We start from the raw sequence: 15,502 nt of genomic DNA on the forward strand, positions 1-15,502 counted from the left end.
GACACCCCCAAATTGCTGACTACTTTTTTTGGCATTTTCGGGAACAGGGAAATTTTGCTTTGCTCTCGCGATTGATCAAGACGCTTTAGATTCTGTGCGCTCGCAGCTCCATAAGCTTGAGACGATGAGTTGGGGCCGCGGAGAGGATCGCGGGGTTTCCCGTCGTCACGGACCTCCATAAGCTGGCGACCTGGGCGACACAGTTCTGCATGCACGAGGCCGACACGGACCTGATGCCCAACGCCGACAGGCTAGTCGAGTTTGGCGAGCTGCACACTGCCGAAGAATGCCACGGCCAGGATGAACTGATGCCCAGGACAAGTCGCCCGATGCGCTGGTTCACCACACCTGCCGCAGAGGGCCGTCCTTCACGGGGGACGATGACAAGCTCCGCGACCGGACCCTCCCAGGACACACAGTGAGGTGCTCGGGGACGCGGACGAGACCATCGTTGTAGGCGCGTCTAACAGGAAGGTGACGTGGTGTCGTTGCTGGAAGCAGTCACCGGCGGAGTCGTGAACATGGCAAGGTGGCAGACGGGAGCGAGATGGAGGCACGTGCTCGGCAAGTTCGGACCTCAGGCCAAGTGCCTGGCTTCTGGGCCGTGCCACTTGCCCTTGTGCGGTCCCTCTTCGAGTCCAAGTGGTCCAGGTCTTCGTCCTGATGAAAAACAATTCTAGAAAAAATCCTAGGTCCTTTTGAGTTCGCGAAGGTCCCTGAAAGTTAAAAATACACAAAACAAGATTTTCCTCTTCTGCAGAGTTATAACCCAAATATAGGGGATCATGTGGAAAATCCCCGAAATCAATGTAGAACATGGATATAATCATAAATAAGATGCAAATATGTTGGAATATAACACAATAAACTTAAAGTTTAGGGATGCATTTTACATGCATCACTGCTTGCTTCACGAAACAGCTAACGGGGAAGGCGCTCGACGAAGGCCATGAGCAGCACTCGTTCATCTCTCGTCGGGAGTGGCGTTACCTCTTCCCGAACACCCTCCACGTGCAACGGACGGAGGGGAGCAACAACCCCTCCACCTCTAGCTTCTCCAACACAGCCTGTGACACTGATGAGCCACAACACTGGACAACGGAGGATGCCATTTCCAAGCACACCACGAAGACGTACACACTGGACGCAAGTGTAACATCCCAAAGTAGGACACGAAAGGGGGTAGATTTAGGATCTGTACACTTGCATGTCATGCATTTGAAATGTGGGTAAATTTCAAACTTTTGTTTTGAGATAACAAAGTGATTGAGATTTGAACTTGGTGATGAGTTAGAGCTAGGTCATCATAAGTTTTGAAGTAAATTTCAACATGATCTTTGTTCAAATCCAAAATTTGGGCTTTCAAATTTGAACAATAACACAAGTGAGTCTTTGACTCATAAACACTTACACAAGATAGATGGTTCTAAAACAAACATGAACCATACACATATATTTGAATTCAAAATTGAGGTTTGAATTATTCAAACTTGAGTTCAAATGAGAAAATTCATAATAAATATAATAAAATTCAGAAAAAATATAATAAAAATATCACAATGCTCACAAAAGTATCCTTATCCACAACAGTATTTTTACAAGATTAATTACAGGAGGAAATATCAATTCCCCAAATACATAAATACATTATCCCAATCTCCGTGATGGCCTCCGTTGCCTTGCCCCCCAGGGAGGTTGTTCCTAGTTAGTTCCCGTTATTCATCCACTTGCATTGCTTGTATTTGCAATTGGCAAATTAACTTGCATGATTGCTATCCTTGTCTTAAATGCGATAGCGAGCCTATGAAATTAGGTTAGATAATCAGAGGTTAGCATTGTGAAATTGGAAAGAATCATAACTATATAATAAGAGAGAAAAAACAAACCGAGCAAGAACAGTAGAGTTGGGCATTATAGTTTATGAGAAACCATTTTGTGCCTCTCAACGTTAGAATCAAAATTGGCATAATTCTTTTAGCTAGACTAGTAATAACTTCAGAACAAAATATAGAAGCATTTGTCAGTTTGCTGTCTTTATTTGCACACCCACAATGTTTCGGATTGTCCAAGTTTTCATGTATAATACTTTGTCCATTTTTATAGGTGGCATTAGCATTTGAAACATTCAAGCATCCACCATTTACATTCAACGTTTCATTATAGAGCTTTCTTTACAAAATTTCTGAAAATAATAATTCTAGCGTCAATTGCTTCTTTTTTTTCTCATTCTTTGGTCAATCTGTACTTTCTACAAATCCCAGAGCAATTTGCGGGATATCCTTTAGTTATATAGAGAAGCCACACCCAACATGTATTTTACATAAATGAAAATGCTAATACAAAAAAAAAAGAACTTGAGAAGTACCTGGGTCGGCCATTTGTGTCTTGGACAAATACCAAATCACGACACTTGCTGTTGGTAATGTGAACCATTTTCTCAAGCCTATATAATTAGGAGAGCAGCGTTAGTTGTATGTGTTGCTTTGAGGAACAAATAAAAGACCTTCCATGTCACTGGATTAAATTATGCAATGCCTGGCCAAACCTTACATGCAACCCCAAGAACAAACCAGAAATCAAGTAATGCAGACAATGCTAATTTTTTTAATAAAAAAACACTGCTTGTGGACCAACCACTGGTACCAACTCACCGGAACAGCTAGTTGTGCCAAGATATGAGATGACTCCATTGTAGTCATGGTGGTTTGGGTAATCTTTATAGGTTGTAATAACATGAATGCAGTCTTCAAAAATTTAAAAAGATTGTTGGTCAAAAATAGTATGTTTGAATCATGGAATACATGCATATCTTAAAAAGGGATGGACAGAGCTAGTATATTGAGCAGAAGCATTATAGTTACCTGTAGGTACTGGCATCCCACAAACATACAGTCCCATCATCTAACATTGTAACCAGTATTGGAAGCTTTGGGTGGCAAGCAACCCAGGTCATTTTACGCCCACTCACGCTAAGAGTGTGAACAACTTCTTGTGTCTTCAAATCCCATATCTGATTTTCACACAAATTATGAGGCTTATATATGCACACAACTATTATCATTCCTGTTATGAAAACAATCATCAATGCTTAATGTTCTTCACCTCAGAGTTGTGTGAGTCAAATCTCAAAGTAACCATCAAGTGCTGATGACCGCGAGTGAAGAAATAATCAGCCATGACGAATGGCCCCTTCAGTGTGGTTTCAAGACTGGAAGTTTTGATGTTCCAGACCTATAAATCTCATGCAGAGAAGACATCTTTTAACATTAAATATACAAATAACAACCAAAATAACTGAATTAGTCAATTATTCACTAACTACAACACGCACACATACGAAGACTTAGGGAAGGAAGAGGCGATAACAAACCTTTACTCTGTCCTCATCGGTAACACAAGCAAAAGTGTTGGTGTCCCTTGGATTAAACTTGACACTGTGCACACCATCATAATATGTATTCTCAGGTTTCACGTCGAAATTTTGAACTTTCCAGTTCTCACTCCAGTCCCAAAGCTTGATATTTCTACTAAAAGCAGACGATGAAAGAAGGTATGGCTTTGCTGGGTGTGCAGCCAGAGAGTTCACAGATTTTTTATCATAAGCTCTGATTTTCTTGACCTCCTGCAGCTTAGTGTTGGTGGAATCATAGACATAGATGTATCCGCGACCATCCCCCACTACCAACCGTTTCCCTTCGGCGGTAAATTTGACTGAAAAAACCGAATCTTGGACAGACCTCTCTTTGATGAGTTGAAAAAAGGCAGGTCGCTGCCATGCACCCTTGTCTGGCACCTCATTGACCTGCAACTTCATCACAGTTTCCTGCCACACAATCAGCAGATTAAGTTTCACCAACTTAATTTTCACTGCATTAGCAACCACACGCTGGCTATAAAGTAGCAGTAATGATACCTGCTTCTGGTAGTCCCAAATGGAAAAATCCCCTCCCTCATGACCCGTCACAATCCTATGATGCATATTATGGTGCAAATAAGAGGAAATATTGGAATAACTAATATAAGAGTTGCGTCACTGGATGGGCTATAATTCTATAAATATGACTCACCATGGCTTAGTGGGGTGCGCATCAATGGATGTCACCAGGGTCATTCTCTTTATTGATCTTGATATGATCTGGTAAAACAAGTTAATATAATGCAAATTGTTAAGAGAATTAACCACTGCAGGAAATTAAATGATCAATCTACTACATTCTACTCCCTCCGTTCCTAAATATAAGTCTTTTAAGACATTGCAAATGGACTACAACATACGGATGTATGTAGACATATTTTAGAGTGTAGGTTCACTCATTTTGCTTCGTATGTAGTCACTTGTTGGAATCTCTAAAAAGACTTATATTTGGGAACGGAGGGAGTACAAAACGTTAAAAAAATATCTAAGGCCCATCGATTGAAGAGTGCTGTTTTGACTGGAACACAGGGATTTTGGAAGGAACATGGAATATATATCCCAAGTCTTAATAGGATACATACGGGCATGGGTAGCTTGAATCATGCATGTCAACATTATAATCACCTGGCAGCTTGCGAGATCACAAGTGATAGGTGTCAGCATTGCCCGATACACCTCTGCCTTAAGCTTCTTAACATGCTTCATAAAGCCACTGTCCATTTTCAGCTTGCCAGAAATGGATGACTCCAATTTTCCGTAGTCTTGCTTCGACTCTACGATAATCATGAGCACCTCAAACTTGACCGTGTCTTTGGGAGGTTGTGCATGCATATTCATTGTCGCATACACAACCAAAGTCGAATGGGGCTTCATTATCTCTGATTTTGTAAATTGCCCATTTATTGGTTTAATCCAGATGCAAACGTAACGGTTTGTCCTGTTGGTTAGGGTCACTGGGCATCCAGATCCAGTAGTTTCCTTGTTTTTTGGCTCCTTGGGGAAGAGAAGCCGCTGCGGGTAGACCTCAAGAAGCTTGCTAGTCTCAGAGGAACAGGTGTCTATCTGCAAGCAACAGCCACAAATAATCAACTCACAAATGGTACCTTGACGTGCCATGTATAACAATTGGCGTGGTGTCCCTCTGTTTCAAACAACTTAGATTTCACTATCGACTTCAGTATGCTGCAATTTCTCTGGAATGCATGTTTGGATGCAACAAAAGGTACCTTATATCCGCCTGTCTCTCCGGGTTCCTTGGATATGCTGATTATTTTCTGCGGATGGAATGGTGCTGCAGAAACTCCCACTGACTGTGCCTTGTCCACCGACTTGGAGATAGAGCTCCTTGCCTACATAACAAATGAAGATCACCAATTCTCATCACAGAAAAAAAGGAAAGAATGAAGATCATCAAGACACAATGTAACATCTCAAAAAAACAAACAACTTTTCTGCTTGACAAGAAATTACTGTTATAGAAGTTCAGCTTAATTACTTATATAGCTCAGTTATTATAGCTTGAGGCATCCTTTTATATGAAATCGGGTTGCCCAACTATGACAATGATTTAAATGAAACTTAAGCATTTGAAATACCTTATTGATAATACCAGTACTAGAGCCTTGTCCAACCACCCTGGCCGCTGAAGCGGACTCATCTAAGCCTGCCAGAAGAACAATAAATACATGTCACAGTTTAGATTACACCTGTGATATCTGTAAGAGCACATATGTGTACTAGTGGTACTGTAAAAGACCCTTTTTAAGTTTGATTTCATACATTCTTATTAAACAGCATGATGCAAGTAATGGTCGGGGTAACATGGAAGATGCGGCGTTACCATCTGGTAAGGAAGTATCTGGCACCACCGTGCTACCCCCTAGTTTCTTGTTTTTCTGAATCTTCCCTTTCGGCCTGCAAGTTTCGTGCAACAAAATCAAATGCTTTACCAACAAGTAAAGGTATAGGAGGTTAACTCATCGACATTTATAACCAACAAAATTCGTAAAATAGATAAAAGAGGCATGTTTGGATAATGCATAGAGCAGGCCAAGTAACTGAGCATACTAATCCACAAGATAGATAAAAGGGACATATACATTTGGATAGCTCTATGGCAGGCTAATTGAGCGTACTTGTGCAGGTACCTTACCTGGCAACATCTGTTTCCTTTGCCTCCCCTTTGTTTTTGTTTTGGGAACTAGCTACAGCTGTTTTCTTTGTCTCCCTTTTGTCTTTAATTTTAGAACTTATCTGGTTGTCCTTCACCAATTTTTCCACCTGAAATAGGAAAGAAAATTAAACAAATTCATATACAGTATTACAACTGATAAGCTTACATAAAACAATGTGGTATTTATCTAGAGCACTGATTTGTATTTAACAACAAAACAAATAGATTTTGGTATCATCCTGCATAATCAGTGAGGCACTAGCTAGGCCTAGTGTGACATGCATACATACATACATACATAAAGATGTTGTGCTGTGTCAAGGTAAAGCAACGACGATACCTCTTGTGGCAAATCAGCAAGAATCTGCAGAATCTTGGTCAACAGCAAATTGTTCAAGGCACCGTCGGCGCGGAGCTGAGCCACAATTTCCTTAAGCTCGGCCAGCTCCGAGTTGTTCAAGGCACCGTTGGCAAGCAGTAGGGCGTTCATGTTGAGCAGCACATCGAGGCAGACCCCGCCCAGCTTCTCGGCGATGTCGGTGGCGTTGAAAGCACGGCGCAGGACCCCCTTGCGCTTGCACTCGGCGACAAACTCGGACGCGCGCTGCAGGGCCTTCTCTAGGCCCTTGGCCGTGTCCCTCATCAAGTGGTCCTCCATGATCTTGGGCGAACCCTGCAGGTTCTTGGCGATGGCCCTCAGGATGAGCAGGAGGTTGTCGATCTTGCGGCACTCCTCCACGTTGTGTTTGGCCTTGTCCAGCGCACCCTTGATCTTGAACCCAAACCCCAGGAACTCCTTAAAGAGGCTGAACGGATCGGCCATCTCTTCCTCCGCATGAGTGCAACCGATTGATCGATCGGCCGGTCTACAAAATCACCGTGGAAATTCCCCCTTTGCAGAGAGACAAACAGAGGAGACGGATAAGGTTGTTAGGATAAGCAAAATAAGAGGGGTTAATCGATCCCTGCAAACCCTGATAATCCTAATTTTGCAAAATTCCCAGTCGGAGAAGAAATCCCCAAATCCTAAACCCTAGCGTGTTGAATCCCAAGACCCATTTTGTGCAGTGCACTTTATTAGTAATAAAAAGATAAAGAAGAGGTTGAGTACCTCAGCTGACGACGCTGCGCACCCCTACCGTCGCTGTTCCGACGAAGAGGAGAGGACGCGCGCGAACGAGGCGCTGCCGGCGCCGGAGTGTCCGATCGATACACAAGGGAAGGGAAGGGAAGGGAAGGGAAGAGAGCAAGTGGGAGCGGAAGTGGGGTTAAGGAAGCAAATTGGGATTCCATCACAAATACGCGTAGAAATGGATCATTCCAATCGCTGACTCGTCGTGTGTACACCATGACTTTGCGTTCCAGCTTTCCAGGTCGTCTTCCCACGCACGCTTCTTACAAGCTGTCTGCTCGAACTGGCCCACGGCCCAGATGCCATAACAATGTCAGCCCACTAAGGACCACATTCCTTACACTCCCAGCCCACGCACTCTTCTTACAAGCTGTCTTCTCTATATTTTCATTGTTTTCCTTTTCTGTTTTTTTTTCAAGTTTTATTTTCATCTTTTTTAGTTTTTCTGTTCTTTTTTTCCCTTTCCTTCGCTTTTCATTTTTGAAATTTTATAAATATATAGAAAATATTCAAAAAAATTGCATTTAAAAAATGTTCCAAGTTTAAAAAATTGTTCGCATTTTGAAAAATATGTTCAAACTTTTCACCAAAATGTTCTAAAAAATTGTTCATGCATTCGAAAAATGTTTGCATTTCCAAAGTTGTTTTCAGAAAGATTCTCCATTCTAAACTTTTTGCGAAGCTTATTGAGAAATATAATATGGATGGGAATGTGAGAGGGCATATTCCGAGGAAGGTGAATGCCTCTTCAAAGCTCAAAGCTTTCAAGTGTGAATTAAGTAAAGTTCCCTGGCCAGTTTGATCAGTTTACGATCAACTAAAGTTCTCTTAAAAAATGGACACTTGCAGAGATAACGGCAAATTAAAGGTTGTCCAGGAAGAGGAGAGAATTATGAAGCAAGCCAAGGATGAAGCTTTTCATGTCGATTCTTCCAAGAGGAAGAACAACTGGAAAGGTCCTCAGAAGCCTGAGGAAGAAACCATTCAAGCCTCACCACCAGACTCCTCCGGGTGCAAAAGGCGCAAAGTCAGCCACATGAACTTCTTTCGCTTCCCCTGGGGTGTTGTGTTTCCATTACGATGAAGACACTAATGGGAAAGGGCTTATAGGTGATCACATATTAGCGGCGGGCAGGGCAGGGCACCCACAACAGTTACTTTGGAAAAGTTAGCTATGGCGGGTGCCATGGTGCGTCCGCCACAAGTTGTGCAGAAGCAGTTGCGGGTGCTTTTGGATGCCCGCCACACATACGGTCCCTTCGTAATTTTTTTTGTATAACTCACCTGTGGCGGGCGAGCACGAGCACCCGCCACAGATACGTGCTTTTGCAGTGGCGGGCTGGCTCTACTGACCATCCTAAGTTGACCTTTCACGAGGGCCACTATTGACAGCATATTGCGGTGGCGGGTAGTTAAGCACGCCCGTCACAGGTAGCCCCCTCCACTATCGAAGTTGCAGTTATCCCCCGGCTGTCTCCATCCAAAACAACCCTACCCTCTCCCAAAAATGCAAATTTCAAGTCTCTCCACCGCTCTCGCCCACAACCCCGTTCCTCGTCACCACCGCGCCCCTCCTCCACCCCCGTGCCACGCTTGCCGCCACGGCTGTTCTCCTATGCCGCGTCCGCGCGCTCTCGTCATCACCGCCTCTCCTCTGCAGTGCCCCCCGGCCGAACCCTAGGTCGGACCCTCCTCTGGTGGGGCCCTCTTCTGCCGCGGCCTCCTTGTCGTCGGGACTCCTCCACCGCTGCCCCTAGTCGCCGGGCCTCTCCTCCCAGCCACCTACACGCAATGGTTGCCTCTGCCAGCAGCCGGGGCAAGGTGTGCGCACTTGCCGCCATCACCGTGTCATGCCATCCCATGACCAGATCAAGGCTGCGCCTATTCATCAGCTAACTAACTAACATATGAAATCAGCTTGACTAAGTCATGTACAAGGTCATGTCCTGGCCGTTTATTTTGCTATCTGAAGAAAATAACAGCAGCAGCAGTGTTTAGCTAACATAATAACAGCAGCAATGTTTTCCCCTCTATAGCGCAACACGATCTGGAAATTGTCAACGGAGGACGAGCTCCAGGGAGCTCGTATTTTGAAAAAAAAAGTTCAAAAGTCATTTTTAAAAGTTTCAAAAAAATGGAAAAAAGTTCCAAGGAAACTTATATGATTTTCGCACGCACGTGTGAAAAAATCATTTGATTTTCTTGTGATTGGTAGGCTGTACGAAAAAGAAAATTTCCGGCCCAACAACAAAAAAAATCGGCCCATTCTAGAAATATATTATTGTTTTTTTTGTACACCACGTGTGAAAGTATATGGTTAAGAATTTTTGCACATACGCAATACACATGTGTGAGAGTGTATATAAAAATTTTCAAACTATTTTTAACAGTGGAAATTCGTATTTTGAAAACCAGCTCCGTGGAGCTCGGCCTCCAAAAGGCCTAACTGAACACGATCGAGTTAGGTGAGCATCAAGAAAAGGAAAGGAAAAGGAAAGCATGTTCAGTCTTGGGGTTTTTCTTTTCTTTTTGTAGGAGCTATAGTAGTAGAGGGATATGAATTATAGAAGGAGAGAAACGAAGTGTCACCTACTCACCTTGGGTAGTTGGGTTGGATAAAAAAGGACAACCCTCTCCTCCTCCTCAATAATGCCACTTACAGGATCCAGCATCTTGTTGTTGCGGGGACTCGCTGCACTTGGGCAGGGACCGTCCTGCAGGCTTTGCAGACGAAGGCGGGGCTCGGCCACGAGCCGGCCGCCGAGATCCAGGAAGGAGCCCAAGTGCAGCGGCGGCAGTCATGTCGATGTATGAAGTTGCACGGGGTGATAGCAGACCAGCCCCACTGTTGTGAGGCACATGGCGGAGCTCATCTTCATCGTGCGCGAAGAAGCAGATGCGGCGGGCGCAAGCAGCTCCCTCCTTGCAGAGCCTGGTGCGGTACTGTACTGTGTCGGGTGCAGCCAGCTCTCGAACACGCCATGGGAGAACTCACAGTTATCGCGGAAGGAGGGCACCCGTGAGCGCGGCCTGGGCGGCGAGCGCGGCCGCGGGAGAGCGCGGCCTGCGAGCGCGCGGCTGCGGAGAAGACAGGCAGCTGTTCACCGGCTACCCCGTCGTGGGGTTCCAGGTGAGGATGCAGACGTCGGGCTCCTGCGCGGATGAGACGGCGTCGGAGACGGAGGGGAGGACGGAGACGGCGCCGGTGAAGCTGTGGCTCCTCTGCTCAGCCGGCTCGCGCTCGCGCTCATGCTGCTCTGCTCGAGCTCGGCGGCGAGGCCGGGCCGGCCGTGGCCTGGGGCGGGCGCGGCCTGGGCACGGCTTGGGGGTGGACACGGCTGAAAACTTTTTCACCCCCAGGCCAAAAATTCCGCCGGCAGCCCCCCAAGCGGCGGAAAAAATGCCTCCTCGGGGGCTCAACGGCTGAAGATGCTCTAACGAGTTGAGCTCGCAGCGGTGCGCTTTGTTAGCTCGTGAACACGCCGCGCTCGTCCATGGTCAGGTCGTAGCCCCGCAGCAGGGCGCGCAAGGCGTAGAGATCGGCGGAGGTGCGTGCTCTGAAGCTGACGCCATGTAGAGAACCACCTCCGGCTGCAGCTCCTCCTTGCCAGGCAGCCGGTCATACATGCCCGGTGGCCTCATCCGAAGTAGAGTGTGGCTAGTAGCGTTGTGGCGAGAGGAGAGCGGAAGCAGATGGAGACTCTGTGTATCTATTCTATCCTCGTCTTGTGGTTCATCTCCGTGCATTGTCACATCACATGCATCGCACTGGCTGTGCCTCTACTGTCGTGCTCGTGCCTGCCTCCTTTTTTTTTTGTTAATTCCTCGGACGCTAAGCGCTTTTGTCGATTGCCTCGGTGCTCACGCTGATTTCTCTTGTTAATTACCTTGGCCTCTCCTACTCACACTGCATAGGAGTAGTTCCAAACACTGGAATCTGATTAGACAAGATTATTGGATTCTTATCTGCTCTTCATTTGAAAGAGTTGTACTTTTTAATTATTTCATTTAAAAGAGTTATACTTACGCCCTGTTCGTTCGGAGTCCCTTCACTCCGCAGCTCCGCTCCAGGACTGACGGAGCTGCAGTTAAAAAGCACAGAGCTGCAGTCCCTTCACCCCGCAGCTTCTCGTATGTTTAGGAGTCGGCGGGTTGCCGAAAGGACCCTTAGAGCAACTTCAATGGGCGATTCATTTTGTTCAATTGGGTTATCTGGACATAAAACTCAGTTCAACGAGGCAACCCAAATGAACACGGCGTCCGCCTACTATCCATTTGGTGTCCGCTCAAACCCATTTTGGACTCAAATCTGAAAAAATTTGAGTCAAAAGCGGACACAAAGCGAACTTTCTTTGTGCCCTCTTCACCGGAACCCTCTTCACCCCCCCTCAGTCCGGCTGCATGTGCCAGCTGGCCCACTTGCCATCCACCCATCTATCCCATCCCGTCTCTCTCCTCCTTTCTCTTCCTGGCCCACCACGACCACCCACCCACCCAGCCGGAACACGAGGCAGCCACAGGCCAACGAGGAAGGGCCAGCACACGGCCCGGCTCCGGCGGCCACCAGTGGCGCGGCTGTGCTCCCGCCGCCGCCGACCTCCAGCAGCGTGGCGGCGCGCCCTCCAACGGCCCTGCCGGAGTTCGGGTGGGTCGTGGAGGCCAGCGACGCAGTGGCGCGGATCCAGCGGCAACGTCGTGGTTGTCCCGACGAGGAGGTCGTCCACCAGGTGAGCCAGGAGTTTTCTTCTTGCTCGCGTCCGACGCGCCGCTGGCCGTATGTGGTCTTGTTTCTGATTGATCGCCGACGGGTGCGCGTGCGTGGGACAGGCACTGCTGGAGCACGACCCTGAGCAGAAAAGGCAAGCAAGGTGAGACGTACATGCGCGTACAGGAGCTCCTTAACATGAAGCTGCGCACCGAGCCTGTTGACATGAAGCTGCTCCAGCTCTGCGTGCGCGTGGTCGGGGCGTGCGTTCAAGCCAAGTCTTCGCGTTGGAGCTCGCCACGCCCAGCCCCGCCATGCTGGCGCGGCCGGCCTACCATCCCCGCTCGCGCGCCTCAGCGTTGGAGCTCTCCGCGCCCGGCCGCCATGCCTGCCGCGCTCGCCCTGCCTTGTCTCACACACCCGCCATGCTGCCCTGCTCGCGCGTGTCCGCGTTGGAGCTCGCGCGCCCGATCGCCTCCACTCTGTAGCTCGACCGCCGGCTTCGCCTCGCGCTCGGCCGGAGCTGCTCGAGCAGGTGGTCGCGCCCGCCGGGCACGGAGGCGTCCCTAGTACGAGCTCGCGTCCCATTGGGCACACATGCCGACCCAAATGAAAGAGCGGATGCGAACAAGCGGACAGGTGATTCAAACAGATAAAAAGTAGATAAAATTGATGTCCATTTGGGTCACCCGTTCAAGTTGCTCTTAGTCTTTAGTATTATATTGATAATTATAATATGCGTACGTGCCTTGATTATTACTGAAGACACGTACTTTCGAGGAGACTCTTGCGAGTGAACTTCGACAGAGTCCTGCCTTAGAGCATTTCCAGCCGTTGGCCCCCCAGGAAACGCCTAAAATCACTGTCCAAGGGCGAGCCGGCGCAAAAACGGGCCTGGGGCGAGTTGGCCCCCAGTCGCCGGCCCCAGGCGCGTCAAATTGTTTAAAAAAAAGAAAAAGTTCGACGAGTTTGTTTAAAACACGGCTAAATTCATCCAAACTTCAACGAGTTCATACATATTTAAAATATTTTACACAAAAGAAAAAAACGCTACTAGACCCGCCGCCGCCTCGCCGCCCGCCGCCCTTGAAGCTCTACATGCCGAGGCGGTTGTAGAACTGCGTGTAGTCGCCGCTGTCGTCGTTGTCGTCGTCATCGCCTCCTCCACGGCCGCCGTCCCTGCTGCACCCCTCCCCAGGTTGGCGCGGCGGGTTGGACGGTCCGGGAGCGTCCTCGTCCTCGTCGCTGTCGAGGATCACCACGCCGTGCTCGTCCTCGCGCCCATGCCTGCGGGCGGCTATCTCCTCCAGGGCTCGGCGCTGCCGGACCATCTCGTCGCGTAGGTAGTCGTCCCGCGCCCACTTTAGGGCCTCCTCGTCGGAGAAGCCACGCCGAGCTATGGCCTCGTACTCCGCAGGGAGGCCGGGCTCCGGCTTCGTCCTGACGAGGACGAGGCGTCCAGAGGCGGGGAAGGGGTCGGCGGTGCGGATGCCGGAGCTGCGGGTGCGCTGGCTGACCGGCGTGTCCTGGGGCTCCGGCTTGATGGGGAGGGGGGAGGCAAGGGGAGCCGGTCAAGCGGCCGGACGAGGAAGAGGATGCCCCCTGCCTCGGCGTCCAAGAGCTTCCACGCCGGTGAGAGAAGGACGGTGGAGCGGGGTACTCCAGCCTGGGCGTGTTGTCGCCCTCGATGTACTCGAGGACGGACTCCAGTGTGCGTCCGGGCACGCCCCACCATCAGCGGCGGCCTTCGGAGTTGAGCCTCCCGGAGGGCACGACACCGTTGGGGGCCTCGAGCTGCTTGGCGTGGCGGCGACGGAAGTACGGCTCCCATACCGGGCTGCCGGGAACGTACCGTGACCCTTCCCTCGCAGCCTGCGGCGGAGAGGAGCGGATGCGCGCGATCTCCGCGCGCCGCGCCACCCCGATGGGCGGTGGTGGCACCGGGACCCCTCCGGCGCTGATCCTCCACGCCCCGGGCACCCGCTTGTCCGGCGGGACCGGGTACTCGGCCTCAAAGAGGAGTCGAGCTTTGTCCTCGTGAAGGTGGCGGCGGCCGAAGCCGTTCGCGGCCGCGCCGTCGCCTGGGAAACGCTCGGCCATGGCTATGGAGACGGCGAGGGGAGAGGGAGGACCGGGGAAGGAGCGGCGATGCATTGTCTGTGCATTCACCGGCGCGCTGGGGGCGTCTTATATAATCGGAGGCGTCGCGCGTACGCATGGCCTCCGTGCGTACGCGTGGCGGCCAAGAGACGCGCGTCGTGCGGTCTTTACTGCGCCGCTCGTGAGGCATCAATGGAGGAGGCTGACCGGCGCGGCAGCGCGGGGCAGCTTTGGCATTGATTTGCCGCGGGAACCGAGGCGATGAGGACGACGATGTGGCGAGAAGAGTCGAGTCGCTGCCAAGGAGGGCCCGCCGGTTTTCACGCCAAAAACGTTTCGGCCGGCGCCCCCAAGCGCCCCCCAGCGCGCCGGGTTCGGTCTGGGTCCACCGGCGCCAATCTCGGTCCGAGCCGGCGAAAAATGATCCTTTGGGGGTGTGACTGAGCCGTTTTTTCGGCGCCGGCGCGAAAAAATCGTCTGGAAAGGCCATTCTGAGGGCGCGGCTGGAGATGCTCTTATGCGCACTCACCCTGGGGATGCACATGGAACACCTAGGACAAAATGACGTCAGCGCTCCCATATGTATGCTTTTCTCTCACCACATCAAGTGACATGCACATGAGAAAAAAAAACAATGGAGTTCATCACGATACTACCTCTCTCTCCTTCTCTCTAGACCGGCCCTTGCACTCTCTGGCAGTATCTTGGCGGAATGGTTTCTCGAAATTGATCTTGGAAGTGAAACCCATGATCTGGAGTTCAAAGTTTGGATCCGGCACCGGCAGCATGCATCTGTGTTTTGCCCTCTCGTTCTCTTCCTTTAGGCATTTCTTTTGAATAGCCTCTCTCTCTCACCCTTCACGTGTTGTCAAGGGCGATGGTTCATGTTGTTGATTTCTTGTAGCGTTCTTCTCATCACTTGTTTGATGCCATATCTCTCGTTTTATTTTTGTCAATAATTTGAACATGTGCATGCTCCATGTCTTGACTACCTATATATTGGCACTGTATTATTACAAATGACGGGTGTATTAAGTATTGGCGCAGATAATCCATGCCCATATGGTGGTGACCGGCGTCGGCGCGCCAGGTCTGCTCCGTGGTGGACATGGGCGTGTGTGCATGGTGCACGGGTGTGCGTGCGTGTATGTGCACCCGACGCGAAAGTGTACGCCCAGTCGATTGGTGCAAGTAGCGGGGAGGTGTGCGTGACGATCTGTTGCAGCCTGGCCGCGCTGATCGCGTCAGAGCGCGACGTGGGGCATGTGGATCATGCACGCACGTAGAGGAGTGGTGAAGCGCGGCGGCATGTGGGCGCGCTCGCGTATAAGACTCCACCCCGTGTACTGTTGGCCGGTATGGGTGTTCAGTTTGAGCTGAAGCAAAATTGCCGTTCGGCGGCCGTCGGTCCCCGATGTGCAGGAAAAGCCATCTAGATTTTTACGTAGCAGACGGAGCAACTTGAGGCACGGCAGA

The 15,502-nt window shown here is 49.6% G+C and overlaps 1 protein-coding gene across 2 annotated transcripts; it reads right to left on the bottom strand.

Moving 5' to 3' along the window:
- Window positions 1-1,513: 1,513 nt before the first annotated feature.
- On the bottom strand, window positions 1,514-9,950 carry LOC119337526. Of its 2 annotated transcripts, none has more exons than XM_037609694.1 (14): window positions 9,819-9,950; window positions 6,430-6,981; window positions 6,069-6,196; window positions 5,757-5,830; window positions 5,512-5,579; window positions 5,143-5,265; window positions 4,541-4,978; window positions 4,068-4,135; window positions 3,914-3,968; window positions 3,371-3,823; window positions 3,103-3,231; window positions 2,862-3,010; window positions 2,366-2,443; window positions 1,514-1,801 (listed from the first exon to the last, which is right to left on the bottom strand). In XM_037609694.1, the coding sequence occupies exons 2-14, from the start codon at window positions 6,910-6,912 to the stop codon at window positions 1,720-1,722; spliced, it is 2,328 nt and encodes a 775-aa protein (XP_037465591.1). In that variant the 5' UTR covers window positions 6,913-6,981; window positions 9,819-9,950; the 3' UTR covers window positions 1,514-1,719. The 2 variants fall into 2 exon arrangements, with proteins under 2 accessions (XP_037465591.1, XP_037465590.1); XM_037609693.1 differs by having other exon boundaries at window positions 7,201-9,930.
- Between the last annotated feature and the right edge of the window lie 5,552 nt (window positions 9,951-15,502).

The sequence above is a fragment of the Triticum dicoccoides genome, chromosome 7B, assembly GCF_002162155.2.
Source record: "Triticum dicoccoides isolate Atlit2015 ecotype Zavitan chromosome 7B, WEW_v2.0, whole genome shotgun sequence".
NCBI classification, from domain to species: domain Eukaryota; kingdom Viridiplantae; phylum Streptophyta; class Magnoliopsida; order Poales; family Poaceae; genus Triticum; species Triticum dicoccoides.